The sequence below is a fragment of the Petaurus breviceps genome, unplaced genomic scaffold (assembly GCF_028583685.1).
Source record: "Petaurus breviceps papuanus isolate PSGF00001 unplaced genomic scaffold, PetGlider_PUasm1.0 126, whole genome shotgun sequence".
Lineage (NCBI taxonomy): Eukaryota > Metazoa > Chordata > Mammalia > Diprotodontia > Petauridae > Petaurus > Petaurus breviceps.
In genome coordinates, this window is record NW_027185655.1 from 56,271,465 (window position 1) to 56,290,553 (window position 19,089).

General features: G+C 39.2%; 1 protein-coding gene across 1 annotated transcript in view; it reads right to left on the reverse strand.

Annotated features, from left to right (window-relative positions):
* The window catches only part of WWC2 (WW and C2 domain containing 2), a 260,140-nt gene that overhangs the window by 23,311 nt on the left and 217,740 nt on the right, over positions 1-19,089 (reverse strand). The window contains exons 20-21 of the mRNA XM_069096538.1: positions 18,760-18,852; positions 10,868-11,110 (exon numbers count right to left, since the gene is read on the reverse strand). Of these exons, the coding sequence (XP_068952639.1) occupies positions 10,868-11,110; positions 18,760-18,852 (336 nt within the window). The remainder of the gene's footprint in view (positions 1-10,867; positions 11,111-18,759; positions 18,853-19,089) is intronic.

Consider the following 19,089-nt stretch of genomic DNA (forward strand, 5'->3'; position numbering starts at 1 on the left):
TCCTTCCTTCCTTCCTTCCTTCCTTCCTTCCTTCCTTCCTTCCCTCCCTCCCTCCCTATCCCTGCCAGATATCAGGCCATGAGCTGAAACCTCAGTATTTTAAACTGCATTTCTCTTACCATTACCAATGTGAAACATTAATATTACTTTATGGAGCATATTAGGTAGTTGTGAGGATTGAATTCAATAGCCTATTAAAAATCATTTTAACCGTAATAATGTAGTATAGGAATATATTATCACAGGTCACAGAATTACTAGATGCAGAAGCTAAAAGGAACCCCAGAGATCATATTGTCCAATTGTCTCATACCAAGTGAGGAAATCAAACCCTAGAGAGAAGATGATGGTCACACAGACAGACCAGGGATGTCAACTTCTTGTGGACAGAGGCACATATGACACACACGAGTTTTCCAGGCCACTGTGTCATGTAACCTCTCTGGGCCTCAGTTTCCCGAAATGTAAAACGAGGTGGTTGAACTGGATGGCATCTAAAGTCCCTTCTAGCTCTCAACCTATGATCCTGGGCTAGAAAACCAGAAGCTATATGCTTGGGGTTGTGGTTGGGCTTTCAGTATATTTACAACATGGCTCTCTTGTCAGGTCTGTCTTTTTCTAGTCTGAACCTTTCCTGCTCGGCCACTTCCCCCAAACCACTTGTAGGATGATCTTCTAGGGGTTGTGTCCTAGTATCCTTTCTCCTTCCCCTTAACCGTCGTCCAAGAGGACTGCACTGTCAGCTTTGTAAAACTTGGATGTGGGCCAAATCCCTAAAGACCAAATGGGAAGAGGGTATCAGGTCACATGCAGTTCATCTCTACCCCAAAGTACAGAAGTTCTAAAAAAACCCAAAAACCAACGAGTTTTTCTCCAGGACTTCATATGCCCTGTTCTGTTGTCCTACTGACCGTAGCGAATTCTTCTACACTCTCTTGGGTGTCTCATATGCTTCTCTATTTATAAGCAGAAGTCGTCTACTATCTTCGAAATTGTCCATGGCAAATGTCAAGTGTGAGACAATGAGACCAATTTTCTTGTGTAGTTTATGGAAATAGGGCTTATTTACTTAGGGGGAAAAATCAATTTCCAGGTATTCGTTGAGAGAATCTATCTCAGAACTTATTTGTGGGCGACCAACATTATGCCAACCAACGTTCAGTATGTTAGAGATTAAGCAGTTTTCTACGATGGGATGGGCTATGTGACTACCTTTAAGGTTGCTCAAGCAGAGTAACGGTCACAGAACCTGAGGAATTGAGGGAAATGGTAACTTTTAATTGTTTCTAGGAGTATTAACCATGATTTTATACACACCCAGAGACACATTTGCTATAAAATACGTAAAGACAAACATATAATCAATCACAATAATAGCTTGACTCTCTGGACTTCTCATCCTCATTAACCACCTTTCCACCCTGGAGATACTAAGACCTTGATTTCCTAAGTGGTCACTGTCTACCCGGACCACCAATTAAACAAAAAAAAAGGCCCAGCCATGCTTCACTTCACTCCCAATATAACTTTCTAGCTTTCTTTTCCTCTTCTTTGCCAAACTCCGTGCTTCCCTCTTTCTCCCCGATCCACCACCTCTCCCCAGGTTTTTAGCCCCATTGTCTTCCTCCATTAGAATGCAAGCCCTTTGAAGGCAGAGGCTGTCTGGCTTGCTTGAAACTGTATCTCTAGCACACAGCACAGTAACTAACTTGACACATGTTTTATCTCTCTGTAATGAAAAGGGCAGAAGACTCATACTTCCTGAAGTAAAATTTGGCTTCAGACACTTCCCAATTTGTATGAACCTGGGCAACTGACTTAACTCGGTTTGCCTCACTTTCCTTATCTGTAAAATGAGCTGGAGAAGGAAATGGCAAACCACTCCAGTCTTCTTGCCAAGAAAAACCCAGATGGAGTCAATGAGAGTCAGACACAACCCAACAACAACAATGCAAAGATAGCATGGTACAATGGAAAGAGTGTTAGGATTAGGGTCAGAAGTTGTGGATCAATTCCTTTGCTTTTCTGACACCTTTATGACTTTTGTTATGTCACTTAAACTTTCTGGGCCTCAGTTTCTTCATTTACTGAATTAGTTGAAATGGAATATTCCAGATAAAAATCCCATGAAGAGAACTGGAATTCTATAATATAATATAACATAACGTAATGTAATATAATATAATATAATTCACAGTATAAATTTCCTTGATATTCACACCTGGTGATGATAAAATCATAATCATCAGTGCTTATATAGCACCCACTATGTGCCAGACATTATGCTAATTGCTTTACAAATATTTCATTTGATCCTCAAAACAACCCTGTGGGCAGGTGCTATTATTATCCCCATTTTACAGATGATGATACTGAAGCCAAGAGTGTCATGTCCTAATTCTCCATTTTAATCTGTTTTCAGTTTTCAGAAAACTACCATTTAAGAAGGAAAGCACAATAATTAAGAAACATACAAGTTGTCCCTCAATTTCTGACCATATTCATCAGTGCAGCAGAGGGATATACAATTACAATCATGTAAATAAGCTTGTCATATAGGAGGAAATAAAATCGTGGTGTATATTTTCTTTGGAAGAGTTCAGAGTGTTTTATTAGAAGCTTAACACCTCCTAAATCTACTTAACGGTTTCTTTAAGGTAGCTATCCCGTTACAAACAAACTTATTATTTAAGTTGGTTATTATTTATTATTATAACACTATACATTATATATTATTGTAACATTATGTTATTATAATATTTATTATTATTACTTAAGTAAAAGTGTCGGTTCTTGAAACCAAGGAAATCTTGAAAACCGTGAGTCAATGGCTATTACAAATGTAATCAATGATGTAGAGAATTTAATTAGCTTCTGATGCTATGGAAAAGGGCCCTCTTTCTGACTACATCTAACCTCTTAAACAAGTTTCCTTACTTGGTCATGATGCAATTACAATCCAAGGTTAAGTATAATTAGCATGGCAACAAATTTATTTTCTTATGAAGGCAATTTATTAGGCCAAAACACGAAAATAACTATTTTGGATCACAGACAATCTTATTTTCACTAGGGACTAAAAAAGCTAATTGAATTTTTAACATTTGATCAACAGAGTCAAATGAACGTGGCATTTGTTAATGCAAACCCCAGAGCTTGGTTAACCAGGGGATATGCCAGCCTGTGTCTCTGGTGTTGGAGTTTTGGAACAGGAATAACACAATGATAAGCATTTGTAGGGCACTTTGACGTTTACAAAGCATTTACCAATATGATCTCATTTTATCCTCATAATAATTCTGGGAGGTAGATGCTATTCTATCCCTTGGAGAGCATTTAACCACATACCTTCATTTTGCACAAGGGAACTCTGAAGCCAGAGATATGAAATGATTTCCTCAAGGTCATATAGCTGACAGAGGTAGGCACAAGATCTTAACGTGGGTTTATGCCTCGTGGTTCAGTGTCCTTCTCAGTGCAATAAAGAAAAGTTCCAAGGTGTGATGGGCTATTGTAATTTTCTGAAGTTTCTTGTGGTGAACACAGATAGAAATGCTTTGGTCTTTGGGGCAGAAAAACAACACAATCTGGGACAAAAACTAATGGGTTCAGCTTGAGTACTTTATAAATCTAACAGTGGAGAGAAGTAAGGGTGGCGAAGTGAAATCTGTGGGTACCATTTAAAATCACACATGCTCTTTGCCATAGGATGAAAAGCAGCAGCAGGAAGAGAATGAGTTGTTTCTCATATTTCCATAAACCTGAAGGAGCCTTTAGAAACCGTCTATTTTAATTTCATCATTTTGTGGAAGGAAAACTCAGGCCCAGTGAGAGAAAAATGACTTGTTGAATATCACAAAGTTGTTTACAGATTTAGCTGGAATCAAAAATCAAGTCTCTTGATTTCCATCTTAGGGTTCTGTCCATTCAAATGCCCTCACTTTACTAGTTTATATAATCCCTTTTTTCTCTTTAAAGGATATTTTTAGTACTTTGCTGGATCTGATCTTATTAGTGTGGGCACCACTGCCCTCCCCCTTGATGAAGACTGAAATCCACTTATGGCTCCTTGCCTGGAATGATTTTTTTTGGGGGGGGGAGGGAGCTTTTTGGAGGGCAATTGGAATTAAGTGACTTGCTCAAGGTCACATGGCTAGTGGAATGATTTTTTAAAATACGTCCCTCAATAAATCCCTCATTGATGAATGTCCAACAGGCAGGAGACATGCCTCTAGGTCTTTTAACATTTTGTGAACACCAGTGAAAAAAAGGGGAATGCAACTAATTCAATTGAGATACTTATTCACTCTCCTCTCTTTTCTCTCCCTTTGACAAAAGTAGATCCCTTTTGCTTCCACTCAGTTTTAATAATAACAATAAAATGAAAATAGCTGGATTTTATGCTATAATACATTATTAAGACTTTACTTGTAAAGCACTAAATTGAATAGGTTTACTTTCTAAGATTATTTCTAAAAAGTTATTATTTTCTATGACCTATTTCAAAGTTGAAATAATGATGATAGCTAGTGTTTATATTGCTTTATACAAATAGTATCTCATTAGACCCTCACAAGAAGCCTGTGAGGCAGGTATTACTACTCTCATTTTATAGATGAAGACACTGAGACAAGCAGAAGGCAAGTGACTTGCCCAGGGTCACACAGTGAGGAAGTGTCTGAAGTAAAATTTGAACTCAGGTCTTCCTTTCTCCACACCTAGCATGCTATCCCCTGCACTATCTAGATTCCTTGTGGTTAAAAGAACATTGGACTGGGACAGACTCAAGAAATCTGAGTTTGAATCCTGTCTGTGACAGTTATTAGTTGTGACCATGGGCAAGTCCTTTCTGACTTCCAATTTACTCTTCTATAAAACAGAGATAATATTTTCACTGTGTATTTGATGTGTTTAGTTCTTAGGAAGATTCAGTTATTGTTGAGCTGTTTTTCAGTTGGGTCCAACTCCCATTTTGGGGGTTTCTTGGAAAAGATACTGGAGTGCTTTAAATTTCCATCTCCAGCTCATTTGATAGCAAGGAATTGAAGCAAAAAGGGGGAAGTAACTTGTGAAAACTCTCCTTATCACCACCTCTCCATCCCTTCCAGGCTCATCTCATTTACTATCTCCTATGGAAAGCCATTCTTTTTACTCTCAGTGGCTGGAGCTCTCTCACCTCCGCAAATGACTCCATATACACTTATGCACTCATGTAACAGAGGTCTGGTGCATGTGCGGAATGCCTGGGACAGCATCTGTACAAATGGGGAAATGAGCCTCCTGTTTCTGGGGAGGGTGGTGATGATGTGGCATGAAGACATTTCATAGAGAAGCTGTGGGAGCATGTGTAGACAATCTGTAACTTTTCTAGTGTGCTGACCATGTAGTTAGGGGGAGGCTTTTTTCAACCTACTGTGGAAATAGAACCTTTTCTTGTGGTTGAGTTGTTTCAGTCATGTCCAACTCTTTGTGATCACATTTGGGGTATTCTTGGCAAAGATACTGGAGTGGTTTGCCATTTCCTTCTCCAGCTCATTTGAGAGATGAGGAAACTGAGGCAAACAGGGTTAAGTGACATGCTCAGGGTCACACAGCTTGTCTGAGGTCGGATTTGAACTCAGACTGCAGAGCCTATACTCTATCCACTGTTCCACCTGGCTAGAACTAGGGGACATCTTTAAAAGGCTTCCATCAGCCTCAGCCTAAGTTTATTTTGGACTTTTCTAGCTTTGGCTGCACTGTCATGATATGACTGTTTACAGTGTTGAATGAGAGACCCCACTGTAAGGGGAAGGTCCTTGGGGCCTTCTGCCCTCTGGGATCATGTGGAGCTGTGAAAGGACCTTAGTCTCTGCATTATTTCTCATCTATTCCAGGTGAAAGAAGTGGAACCTCTAATCTTGTGAATTTTGAAAGACCAGGAAGGAATCCTAGGGTTTGAATTGGCCGGTCAGTGCAGTATCTATTCCCTATCACTGAGGGGGTGATCACTGGCATAGCAGTAGGTGGGACGAGGACTCATCTGGTACTGATGTCATGTTTAGAGCTGAACTTGGTGTGACAGTGCTATATGGGAACCGAGCTAAGTTGAGCGTATTTCCCCAAAGACCAAGGCGGTAGAGAGGAGAGTTGCCCCTAAGACATTTGGGGCAAGTATCTGTATGTTGGCTTTTGAAGCAGGTATGCCTTTGTAAAAGCTAACTGATAATTAAGCTTTTTGATACTGACAATTAATAATTTATAATTATTGATAATTAAGCTAATTGATATTAAGTGATTAGAGGCACTAGTTACTGACACCTAATGGATGGGGAAGCAGGGCTGATGTGAGCTTAAGCAAGAGATGCCCAAACCCCTTGTGGCATTCTAGAATCCTAAGGGGCAAATGTAGCCTGCCTGGCTCTGGGTAAGTGGGACACACCTGCTATATTTATATGTTGCAATCACCTTTGTCCTCTAAATGATCCAATCCTTCTCTTTTTTGAGGGAATATTTTTCATTTTGTTGTTGAATCTCCAACAGTTAGTACAGTGCCTTGCACGAGAGAATCGTTTAATACATGTCTCTTGGATTGAATTGGACTTTTCTTGATCTATTTTCTCATCTGTAAAATGAAGGGCCTTATGAGGTCCCACCCAGATCTAAATCTATTAACTTAATGCATATTAGCATCTAGGAATCTCTGCTCTCTGCATTGCTGGTTCACTACTGGAAAGACCTGAAATCTGATTAGAGTTCCTTGATCTGTCTATAATGAACTGACCTGTACTTATGTCATCAACATGAGAGATGCTAAGAAAATGCCTGTTCTTAAGAGGTCTTGAGATAGGAAAAATTGACTAAAAGTGGCTTTAGATTAAACTGAATTGGTGATGGCAAAGCACAGAAGGCTTTGGCCAGAGAAAGGTACAGGGAAGCTCCTTTGTTCCAATTCTGAAAACTCAGAAGCATTATTTATCTGTGAGAGCAGTCACTAGTGAAACTGGTTCCTAGCTTAGACATAGCAGATATCAAGAACATGATGTACACCAGCCTAAATCTCTATTCTCAGAAGATAATGGCTTATCACAGGGACAAACTGTGTGACAGAGCAAGAAACACCAGACTGTCAGACAACTTGGGTTCAAAACCCAGCTTTGTCGATTTTTAGGGGCTTTGAGCAGATCACTACCTTACTTGCACTGGCTACCTCGGAGAGTTGTGAATAAAGAGCTCCATAAACCATAAAGACCTCTAATAAATGTGATTCGCAAGAGAATGCTGGTGTTGGAGAGATGGGTTTTCACAGCATCGAGCACTTTGAATCAATAAAAATGCTGCCCCATTTTCCAAATGTAATCCAGCCTGATCTCCTTCACTCTTCAAATCTGGACCCAGTTCATTGTCCAACTTGGACTGTTCCCAACCAAGATATACATCTCAATTCAGTAAGTATTTGTTAAATATCTCTAATGTCTCTCGTCCATTCTCCACTCAGCTATCAAAGTGCAAGGATAATTTACCCTTTGAGTACTGCTGCCCCAAGTACTTTACACGTTTTTGTTTGTCCTTAGTTTTCAAAGAGGACCAATGACATCATGGGGTGACATCTTGACTTGTGCGTGAATTGGATTTAAGTGAGGCAGCACTGCACAAAGTCATCAGCCTCATTATGTCTTCCAGACTCATCAAACATTTTCAGTAATGCTAATAACAATGTCGGTGGCAATCATGTATGTCTGTGTGTACATATAGATGTACACATACAAATATATGTACATATGTATTATGTATATACACACATACATGCACATACACATATAGGCAAACTTTTACTATATTTCCCTAGGATTTGAGGGAATTGTGGTGGTTTAGTTCCTTGGACATTTGTTTTTCTTCATGTTTACAAGAATAATATTACACTAAATGCAAAAATTTATTTTATCCATTGCATGTTTTGTTTAGCAAGAACCTGGGGGAAAGTCAGTGCTTCAAGTTTTGTTTGCTGTTAAGTACAAAAGATAACTTATTGTGATTGACATGATGAGCATTTACGTGTGTAAAAATAATAATTTTTTTGAAACCTTATTTGAAGGTATGTGATTGAGGGCAAAGAAGAGAGGCAAGAATGAGAAAATCTGAGAGCAAACACTTTCAGCGTGAGGAGTTAGGGAGAGGTGGGGAGGGAAGCCTTCACTGCCAGGCAGGCATGAAGAAAGTGAACTCCAGGGCTAGAGAATAAACGCAGTGGTGGAAAATGGCAACATGAGACTGGGGGGCAGTTAGTGATCCAGTCTGGCTGTATGGTAGAGCTTGTAAAGAAGAATAATAAGGAATAAGGCCAGAAAGAAAGAAAGGGTAGAGCCAGACTGGGCAATGCTTGAAATGCCTGGGCTAAGACATTCGCCTTGCATCCTACAGGTGAAAAGAAGCCTCAGATTACCACACAAACCTGTGCAGTAGGAATATTATTTTGGTGGCTGGAAGGTTGGAGAAAGGAAAGACAGGAGGCAGGGAGAGTGACTACGAAGCTATTGTTTACGTTCTTCCATTGGTGCTCAGCCATTCAGAAATGCACAATGACATTTACAGGCATTTCCTTTTTAAAAACGACTATCATGACTAATGGAAATGTTTTACATGACTACACATGTATAGCCTAGATCAAATTACTTGCCCTCTCAATGAGGGGGTTGGGAGGGAGAGAATTTGGAACTCAAATTTTTAGAAACAAATGTTTTTACATGTAATTGGGGAAAAATAAAATGCTAAATAAAAAAACAAATATCCTGCACCTATGACTGACTACCTCCAAAAGGTCCAAAAAGAAAAAAAAGGCCCAAAGTCTCTTTATTGACCTCTTTAAAGGCAGTCTTTACCTGTACCTGAAGCTACAGCTGCAGAGGGTTATGTGTGTTCATGGGGCCACATTTCCATCCTACCAGGTGGCAACTGGCTGGAAGGGAAAAGGATTTTTTCTTGTTTTTGTTATATTATGAACAAAACAGGTTTTGGAGGGTAAGCATGGGAATCACAGAATTAGAGAATCATAAAAAGATTTCTCCCTGTTAGACCCTCAGCAGCCATCTGGCACAACCCTTAGCCCAAAATGAATCTCCTTTAAAACACACCCCTGGATGGCCATCTGGCCTTAGTGTGAAGACCTCCAGGGAGGGAGGGGAAAACCATTAATTCTCAAGGCAGCTCAGTCATTCCATTTTAGGACAGCACTAAATTTTCCTCTTTGCCCCTTCTATCTGTTGCTCCTGGCTCTGCCTGAGCCCCAAAGAACAAGTCTGACCTCTTTTTATGAAAAAGCCCTTGATAAGAGCTGGAAGAATTATCCTGATCTTTGCCGCCTGTGTCTTCTCTTCCCCAAGCTAAACAGCCCCAGGTTCTCCAATGGCAATGACTTGAGACACTACATTATTCTGGTTGTCTTGCCCTGGAAGCTTTCCTGCTTATTAGGAAATCTGTATCCTTCCTAAAATGGGGCAGCCAGGACTGAACGCAAAGCTTCAGATGTACTCCGCTCAGGAACCAGAACATTCTTACTCCTGGAAGGCATGTCTTTCTTAATGCAGGATAGTATCTCATTAGCTAATTTTTTTTGGGGGGGGGTTGTCATATCATACTGTTGAATACTATTAAGCTTGCAGCCCACTAAAGCTCCCTGTTCTGATCAATAGATGATCCAAGAAAATTTTGAAAGACTCACAATGAAAAATGCTATCTACCTCTAGAGAAAATGAACTGAATACAGATTATAATGTAACTTTTTTTTTAAGTTTCTTTTTTAAAGAATATTTTAGAGGGTGGCTAGGTGGCACAGTGAATAGAGCACTGGCCTTGGAGTCAGGAGGACCTGAGTTCAAATCCGGCCTCAGACACTTAACACAAAAACTAGCCGTGTGACTTTTGGCAAGTCACTTAACTTCAATTGCCCTCCAAAAAGCAAAAAAAAAAAATTATATATATATATATTTTTTTTCTTTTTAAAAAATGTTCTTTCTTTTTTAAAAAATATTTTATTTTTTCCCCATTTACATGCTAAAATGATGATTGTTTTTGCTTTTTGGAGGGCAATTGGGGTTAAGTGACTTGCCCAAGGCCACATGGCTAGTTTTTGTGTTAAGTGTCTGAGGTCACATTTGAACTCAGGTCATCCTGACTCCAGGGCTGGTGCTCTATTCACTGAACCACCTAGCCACCCCTAACATTCGATTTTTTAAAAAAGTTTTTGTTCTAAATTCTACCCCTTTGCTCCTTCCCTTCTCTCACTGAAACGGTAAGCAATCTGATATAGGTTATACATGTGCAATCATGTAAAACATTTCCACATTAGTCATTTTGTATAAGAAGACTAGAACAAAAAGAAAGAAAGGGAAAAATAGCATTCTTCAATCTGTATTCAGACAATATCAGTTCTTTCTCTGGAGGTGAATACCTATTTTTTTTGGGGGGGGGGCGACATGGCTAATATGGAGATGTTTTCCATGATTGCACATGTATAATTGATATTATATTGCTTGCCTTCTCAATGGGTGGAGGAGGGACTGGAAGGAGACTTTTTTTACAAAAAATAAAAAGGATGGAAGAAAGGGAGGAATAAATGGATGAAATGAAACACCTCAATCTTTAGACAAACTGCTGCCCAGCCCATATCTCATATTTGCAAAGTGGAACTCCTACATTGTTCCTATGGGTACAAAAATTCCAAGTTCTAAACAAGTAACATAAATATGCCTTTGGAAGATACTATTAAAAAAAAAAACTCTCAAATTTTAAGGCAGGACCCTCTTTTCCTTTGAAACAGATTAGACACAACTCTATCCAAACCCTTCAGAAATGAAAGGCAGAGAAAAGACAGAAACGCTGTCACTGGTACCTGTTTTTCAGCTTGTTTCAGGAGCTTCTGAAACCTCTCATCCTCGAGCACAGCAGCAGAAAGGGCCTTCTCCCCCTGGGCTTTCATGTCCTCCAGCTTCTGCCGCAAGTCACGCAGGGCCTGCAGCTCATCATTCAAGCGGCTTTGCCGCGTCAAAGACGCCTGAAGGTCCAACTCCAAGTCAAGAGATGTGCGCGGGGGGTGTTCTCGTGCAGATTTTCTACAGACTGGCGGGCACACGGTCTGCATGGTTATAAAGGGAGACAAAAACCATGAGCTGGGAAATGGTGAAACCTACATAAAATGGAATATTTTCTTCTCTCAATAGGAAACACAAGATACATTTCAAGAGATTAAATTCCTCCCCCACTCCTCAACTTTGTTTTGCAGGACAAGTACGATCAGATCATACAAATCCATTTGGCTTTCAGAAATTAATTCAATAAATATTTATTAATGCTGGGGGTAACAAAGAAAGGCAAGAGATGGTCTGTGCCACTGAAGAATTCACAGTCCAATGGCAATGCCAATGAAGGTGAAGTTAGACCCAAAGTGGTTTTCCAAATCCTAGGCAGGCCAAGGAAACCTCCTAGCCCCCTCCCAGATGAGCTTAAACTCCAATCTGCATGCTTCCATTTCCCTGAATCATGGTTCCTTCAGCCTGATTTTCACCCTTGCATGCTATAAACAGTATGGGTCAGGGTAGCTTGGTAGCATAGTGAATAGAGCACCAGTCCTGGAGTCAGGAGGACCTGAGTTCAAATCCAGTCTCAGACACTTGACACTGAATAGCTGTGTGACCTTGGGCAAGTCACTTAACCCCAATTGCCTTGCCTTCCCCCCTCAAAAAAAAAAATCAGGTCAAAGCCTACCCATCACATGATCCCTGAGGTGATTAGTCCCAATTATCCTTTATCAATCTTGTTAATACATAGATGTTTGCATATTGTTCTCCCCTTCCCTCCATTAAAATGTGAGCTTGTTGACAGCAGGGATTTCTTATTATAGCTACCCCTTCCACAGCATGACTTCCCCACTGCAGTTTTGATATATTGTGGGTTGGCCTAAGAAACTAAAAGGGAATTTTGGGGGAGTTTTACAGAAGCCGCAGAAAACATGTTAAGGCCAGGAAATGACACAGAAAAAGTATTTTTACTTAACGATGACCTACATATTGTCTATTTAACCCAAATTTTATAATAAGGTACTGTAAACAGTCTGCAAAGGAAAAAGAAAAAATCCAGACTTCTTCTCTGGTACAAAGGGAGGGTAAAAAAATTTTGTGTGCATTTTCCAGGGGAGCGCTGCGCCCCAACCCCATGATGTGGAAGGGATAACTGTATTATTTTTTGTCCTTTCTGTGTATTTCCAACACTCAGCATCTGCCTGGAACTTAATATATGCATTTGATAAAAGCTTGTTGACTGACATTAAAAAAGAAAACCAAACCCACACCTAATTATGCATCTAGCTCTGTCCTTCTGGGGGTTAAAAGGAATAAAGGCACAGTCCCAATCCCTGAGGACTAACAAATGTGAACCAGAAAAGAATATGACAGACCATATAATTACTACACTGTATTGTCTACTAATGCATGGATGTGTATAGATGAAGGTGATGGCAGTGGAAATGGAGAGGAAGAGGTCAGTGTAGAGAAATTTTAAGAAAAAAAATGGATAGGATTTACAAAGACTGGATAGAGCAGAAAGAAAGGCCTTGAGTTTGCATGGATATGAAGAGAAAGACCATTGAGGGCTGGGGATTATGACAACTCCACTGTCCTTATTTTGCAGCTCTGGATGGGGCCATACTTAACCCCATCATTACCAAAACCAACTGCTCATTGAACACCTACTATGTGTTAGGTACAGGACTACCCTAAGTACCTATATTGCCTTTCCTTATGTCCTCTCCTACTTCTGAAATATGTAATATAAACAAGAATCACCCTCCATCAGCTTCATTTTGAACCCGTCACACACACAGACGCGCACAGACACACACAACATCATCACCATCAAATAGCTTCCATTTGTTTTCTGCATGGAAAAAGTGGGTGGCCTTAAAATCCCTCTTCATCCTCCTGCACACTTGGGTTTGGAGAAGGAAGACTTAATGTGGCATGTTCACCTGTTTGATAAACCTTCATGCATATTCTGGATTTTTCTATGGCTAAATCATTGCTATCACCATATATCCCTTATTCAGGATTACCCTTTTCTGTTCATTTTTTCCAGTTTATTCCTATTAGCTGAAAACCTGTATTAAAATGAACCTTTTACCAAAAAAGTTTCTCCAGAATAACTGGCTCTAGCAATACAAGTCACTAACATCCTAGCAATCCCACTGTGGCTTAGCTGCTACACTCACTTCAGAAGTTCTCTTATGCTTTTATCCATCTCTTCCACTCTTGAATTTTTCACTCATGCCCAACTCTTCATAACCCATTTGGAGTTTTCTCAGCCAAAATTCTGAAGTGGTTTGCAATTTTGTCCTCCAGCTGAGGTGGATGAGGAAACTGAGGCAAATAAGGTTAATTGACTGGCCCAGGGTCACACAGCTAGTAAGTGTCTGAGAGCAGATTTGAACTCGGGAAGACAAGTTTTCCTGACTCTGAGCCCAGCACTCTTTTCACTGGCTTCCCTGTCTATCCCTGAATACTAGGAGTATTTAATACTTGGTACTTAAGATACTGATCAGTGAAAAGTCTGAATTAGGTTACAGTACCATGTCATTCATGGATTCAACACCCAAACTTTTAAGTTATTATTTTTTTAAAAAGACCTTAAAGGATCTGAAACAGATATTAAAAACCCTATGTATTGTAGACAATAAAACCTACAAAAGCTGATCATGTCCTTTGGCTTAGTGATCCCAGTACTACGATGATAGCTTAAGAATGTTAACAAAAGAGGGGAAAGTCCTAGCTGTACAAAAATATTTAGAGATAAATAATTTAAAAATTGATTAATTAAAAATTAGAAATTAAGAATATAAAATAGAATAAAAATAAATAGTAAATTAGTAATTTACAAAGTAGTCATTAATTAGCAATTAGTAGCAAAACAGAAAAAAGGGAAATGATTTAGGAATGGCTGAGCAAACTGTTTTAATTGATATATTTGTAATATAATTTTGTATTTAAAATAACAAGACAAAAGAAGTGATAGAAGGTGAAGAAAGTCTAATTGGAATATTCATATTAACTAGGATTACACAAAATAAACAACAAAATTTCATAGGGGTAGAGATGGCAAAGAGATTGGAGATAGCAAATAAGTTATTATTTTGCTAAAGTTTATATTCTTTCATTTAAAAACTGTACATAATTCTTAAGATTATTTTATTATGTATTTTATTAGTACTTGTTCCAATTGCTGTGGAGTTTGTAATAAAACATGATTCAAAGAGAAATCTATGCATTTTAGTAATAAGAGGCAATGATGGTCCTCCTTACATAGACTCTGTTTATTCTCATGAAACACATAATTCTGATGTACCTGTCTGTATGACTTTCAGATCCACTGATGATTAAAAACAGGGAGTCACAAGGGGCTGACTGGCTATCCTGGGGTGATATGCCGATAGTGATGACTGACAGGGAGGGTAGAGAAAGAAAAAGTACAATAAACAAGCCTAAGGACTAAGAGAACAATTGCAGGGGGCTATTTAGTGTAAAGGGTAGAGAGGGCTCCTAACAAAATAGCTCCCAGGAATATCATTATATTATTCAACAATACAATAATGGCTGTTTACAGGGATGACCCTGAAATACCAAGAAAAGGTTAAATCAATTGATCCTAATTGACAGTCAATGACCATAAATCAATAAATTTCATTAACTAAAGCAGGAATATATATACATGTATGCATTTTGAAGCCAACTATGCACCACAGACAAACAAAAAAGTAAACAGTGACACAGAAACAGAGCTGAGACTAGATCAAAATGGTCAAATTAAAACTTTTGGAGTTTAAAATTGTAATTTTCAGTTATTTGGAAATTTTACTTGTTTGGAACACACTTCATTCCCTGATACTGTAAAAAGTTTCTTTTAAGGGGAGGGGAAATGAAGTTTTATTTTTAAGTATATATAGGATTGGAACTGGACCCCAAAATGTGTTGTCTAGTAGAGGCCTTCCACGTAATAGGAAAAGAGACAGGAATTAGGTCCATGACTTTGCTGGTAAAAGAAACTCCTAAATGAGGAAATTCCCTCCACCAGGTTGGCATTATCTTTTTCAGCTCAGTCTTAGATAGCAGCGCTGGGAAGTTAAGTCACATGTTCAAAGTCACCTAGCCACTAAGACTTGAGTTCAAGTTCCCCAGTGGTAGACTTTTGATAGTTCAAGCAATATTTATTGCTGATGGTAGTAATGAATTGAAAATAATTTGCAATTAATAAAATGCAGGTGCTTTTATTTAAAGAAAACTTTACTAATGTCTTATCTTTCTATCATAGTCCTTCCCAAATATACCACTTGCAAAGCCAATATAGCAGAACAGCAAGAAAAAATAAAAACGGACTCTCCTCCATAAAGATACAGAAAATGTACTAGATCAAACCCTAATCAGTAAATCCAAGAAAAAAAATCATAGCGAATTATTTTTCTGGGCTAGGTTGGCTTAGAGAGACAAAGGAGACTGTGAAAAGTGGGGATGGGATCTAGCCAGAATTGCTAGCAGGGAAGCATTCTAATACATGACCCAAAGTTATGTACAAGGGCAAGAAGAAATCCCAGACCTAACACCAAGGGACCTAACCTTGTAGCAAAAGGTGCCAATTGGCAGCTCTACCATTCACCACCCAGTTCTAGATCAAAAATCCACTGAAAGCCTTAACAGGAGGCCTGAACTCAGGAATTTAACATTCCAAAGTGAGGAGCAGTCTTGGACCCCAGGCTGTCTACTGACCAAGGAGCAAGCTCTGAAACAAGAAGAGACTGTGTGGCTCTGACACCTAGAACAGAGTGCAATCTCAGGTACACCCCTTATCTTAATAAGAAGCATGCACCAGAATACCCGAAGCAGGAATCCAAGCCCAAAGGGGAGCCTGGAGCTGTAGCATTTTTCAGCTGGCTCAGAGTAGCTGAGTTCAGCAGCAGTCTCCTTCAACTCCAACTAGGGAAAAGCCCACAGGTGTGTTGTTCAGACCCAAACCCAGCTCAGGAACTTGCAGAGGTCAGACCATGAGGTGAAGATCAGAATGTGCCCTGAATTAGCTCTCTAGACTGTGCCTGAGATCCTGGAATAACACAATACCTAACACCCCTAAGAAAGCAGGAGGTGGACCCAAGAGGACATTAATTTAGCTCAGAAATTTCCTCCAGAAGTGCACGGTGCCTGGCCCTAATATAAAGTACAAACCAAGGAAGTAGGATTACAAAATTGAAGACACAAAAAGAATATCATCATAAAGAGTAGTTACAATAAAAAAAGACACTCTCAAGACACAAACCTAGGAGAGGTAAATGATTCCAAAATATCTACAAACAAAGCTTCAGAGAAAAACACAGTCTGGGCACAAGTTTAATTAGAATTCCTACAAAAGAGGAAGTAAAGAGAACTCCCCTGAAATAGATACCAATATGAAAACTCTCAGGAATATTACAGCCAAATTCCAGAGCTCCTAGGTCAAAGAGAAAATATTTTAAGTCGCCAGAAAGAAACAATTCAAGTATCATGGAGCCATAGTCAGGATCACCCAAGATTTAGCAGCTTCCTTGTTAAAGGAGGGGAGAGTTTGGAATATGGTATTCCAGAAAGTAAAGGAGCTAGGATTAAAACCAAGAATAACCTTCCCAGCAAAACTGAGTATAATCCTTCCAGGGAGAAAATGATGATTTAATGAAAGAGAGGACTTTTAAGCATTTCTGATGAAAACAGCAAAGTTGATTAGAAAATCTGATGTTCCAACAGAAAACTGAAGAAAAGCATGAAAAGGTAAACAAGTAAGAGCGATCATAAAAAACGCAATAAAATCCAACTGTTCACATTTCCGTGGGGGAAGATGATACACGCAACTCCAGAGAACTTCACATCACTCGGACAACTAAAAGGGAGCTTACGTGAGCAGGGGCGTGCGTGTGAAGTCGATTATGTCGGAATTATCTCCAAAATAACGAAGAGCTTGAGATGGAGGGATGCTCGGGGAAAAGGGGGAGGGAGAGGCAGAATTGGGGCAAATTTTTTCACACAGAAGAGGAACACAAGGAAGACTTGTACAGGGAAGGGGAAAATGAGGAGTGGAAGATGGTGGTGGGCAATGTTTAACCTTACTCTCATTAGAACTGGTTCAAAGTGGGAAGACTATATATACATATACATACTCAATTGTGTATAGAAATGTAACCCATTATGGAAATAGAAAGAGAAAGGGATAAGAGAAAGGCAGGAAGAGATGATAAAGAGGAGACAAATTAAAGGAGGGAGTGGTGAGAAGCAAAATAGATATTTAAGGAGACAGAGAGAAGGAGAGAGAGAGACAGAGAGAGACAGAGAGAGAGAGAGAGAGAGACAGACAGACAGACAGAGAGAGAGAGAAGGGGGGAGTGAGAAGAAAATGGCATGTTGGAAAATACAGTTAGTGTATATCATAACTGTGACAGTGAATGGGATGAGCTCACCCATCAAAGAGAAATGGATGGCAGAATGGATTAGAAACCAGAATCCAATGACATGTTGTTTATTAAGAGTCCCATTTGAAACAGAAAGTCACACAACAGACTTAAAATAAAGAACGGGGCTGAATCTATTATGCTTCAGCTGAAGTAAAAAAGGCAGGGATAGCAATCATGATCTCTGACAAAGCAAAAGCAAAAATAGACCTAATTAAAAGAGATAATCAGGGAATTACATTTTGCTAAAAGGTACCATAGACAATGAAGTAATGTCAAAAATTTTTACAGCAAGTTTCTTTGATAAAGGCCTCATTTCTCAAATATATACTGGGTAAAGAACTGAGTCAAATTTATAAAACTGAAAGTCATTCCTTAATTGATAAATGCTCAAAGAATATGAAGTTTTCAGAAGAACAAATCAAAGCTATCTATAGTCATATGAAAAAATGTCCTACTTTACTCTTGATTAGAGAAAGGCCAATTAAAACAACTCTAAGGTACCACCTCACACCTATCAGAAATGACAAATGCTGGAGGGAAAGAGGGAAAAATAGGTATACTTCTGGACTGCTGGTGATATAATGAACTGGTCCAACCATTCTGGAAAGCAATTTGGAACTAGGCCTAAAAGGCTACAAAATTGTACATATCCTTTGATCCAACAAAACTGCTAGGTCTATATCCCAAGGAGATGACGGAAAATGGAAAAAGAACTGTATGTACAAAAATATTTATAGCAACTCTTTAGCAAACCCTCTCAATAAAAGGATTTGTTCTATAAAACCTGGACTCAGTTAAAAGGCAGCACTTGAGGACCTAGAAGGCCACAGGTTCCCTACCCCTTCCCTAACTCATACATTAAGTCCCCAGATGGCAGGTTCTGGATTTTAGTGTCTCCCACTAATCCCCTTGGTCCCTGGCACACTGCTGGGTACTAAGCATGCCTTCAATATATATTTATTATTAGTTCACACGTCAAGATTGTTTTTGCATAGATAGCATGGATATAAATTTTAGCTCAGGCTTAGACTCAATAACCATAAATTCCAAAATATTGGAAGTGAAATTAACATGCTTACTTGTACATGCCACCATAGGCATTTCTACAACTGACATGACATTTAAAGCTCTGGGTACCCTAGGGTGCTTATAACAGCTGCCTAAGAGCATGGTGGCTTTACATCTTCAACATCTGTCATTGATCATGAACTAATTCTGACCTGCCTGGAAAGAAAGGGGTGGGAAGGGGGTGGACATAGAGTGATACATACCCTCTTGACCCTCAAGCTGCGGCGTTCTGTTGCATTTCTCACAAAGAGGGATTTTCTAGCCAAAGTGGAACTGTCACTGTCACTTCGGTTTAACTGTCAAAGACACAATAGAGAGAGGGAAAAAAATAACTATACAGCCCAGTTTCACACATGTGCATGTGTATACACAGAATCGAATGTAGTTCATGTTCCGTTAGAAAATATTCCCAAAGAAAGTAATCATTTTTCCTTAGAACTGCCTTTTTGCCCAGTTCTATCACAATCAACCTTCTTGAGAGCCGGAATGGACTTTACAAGATTATTGTTGTTATTTGCCCTTTGTTTGTGAAG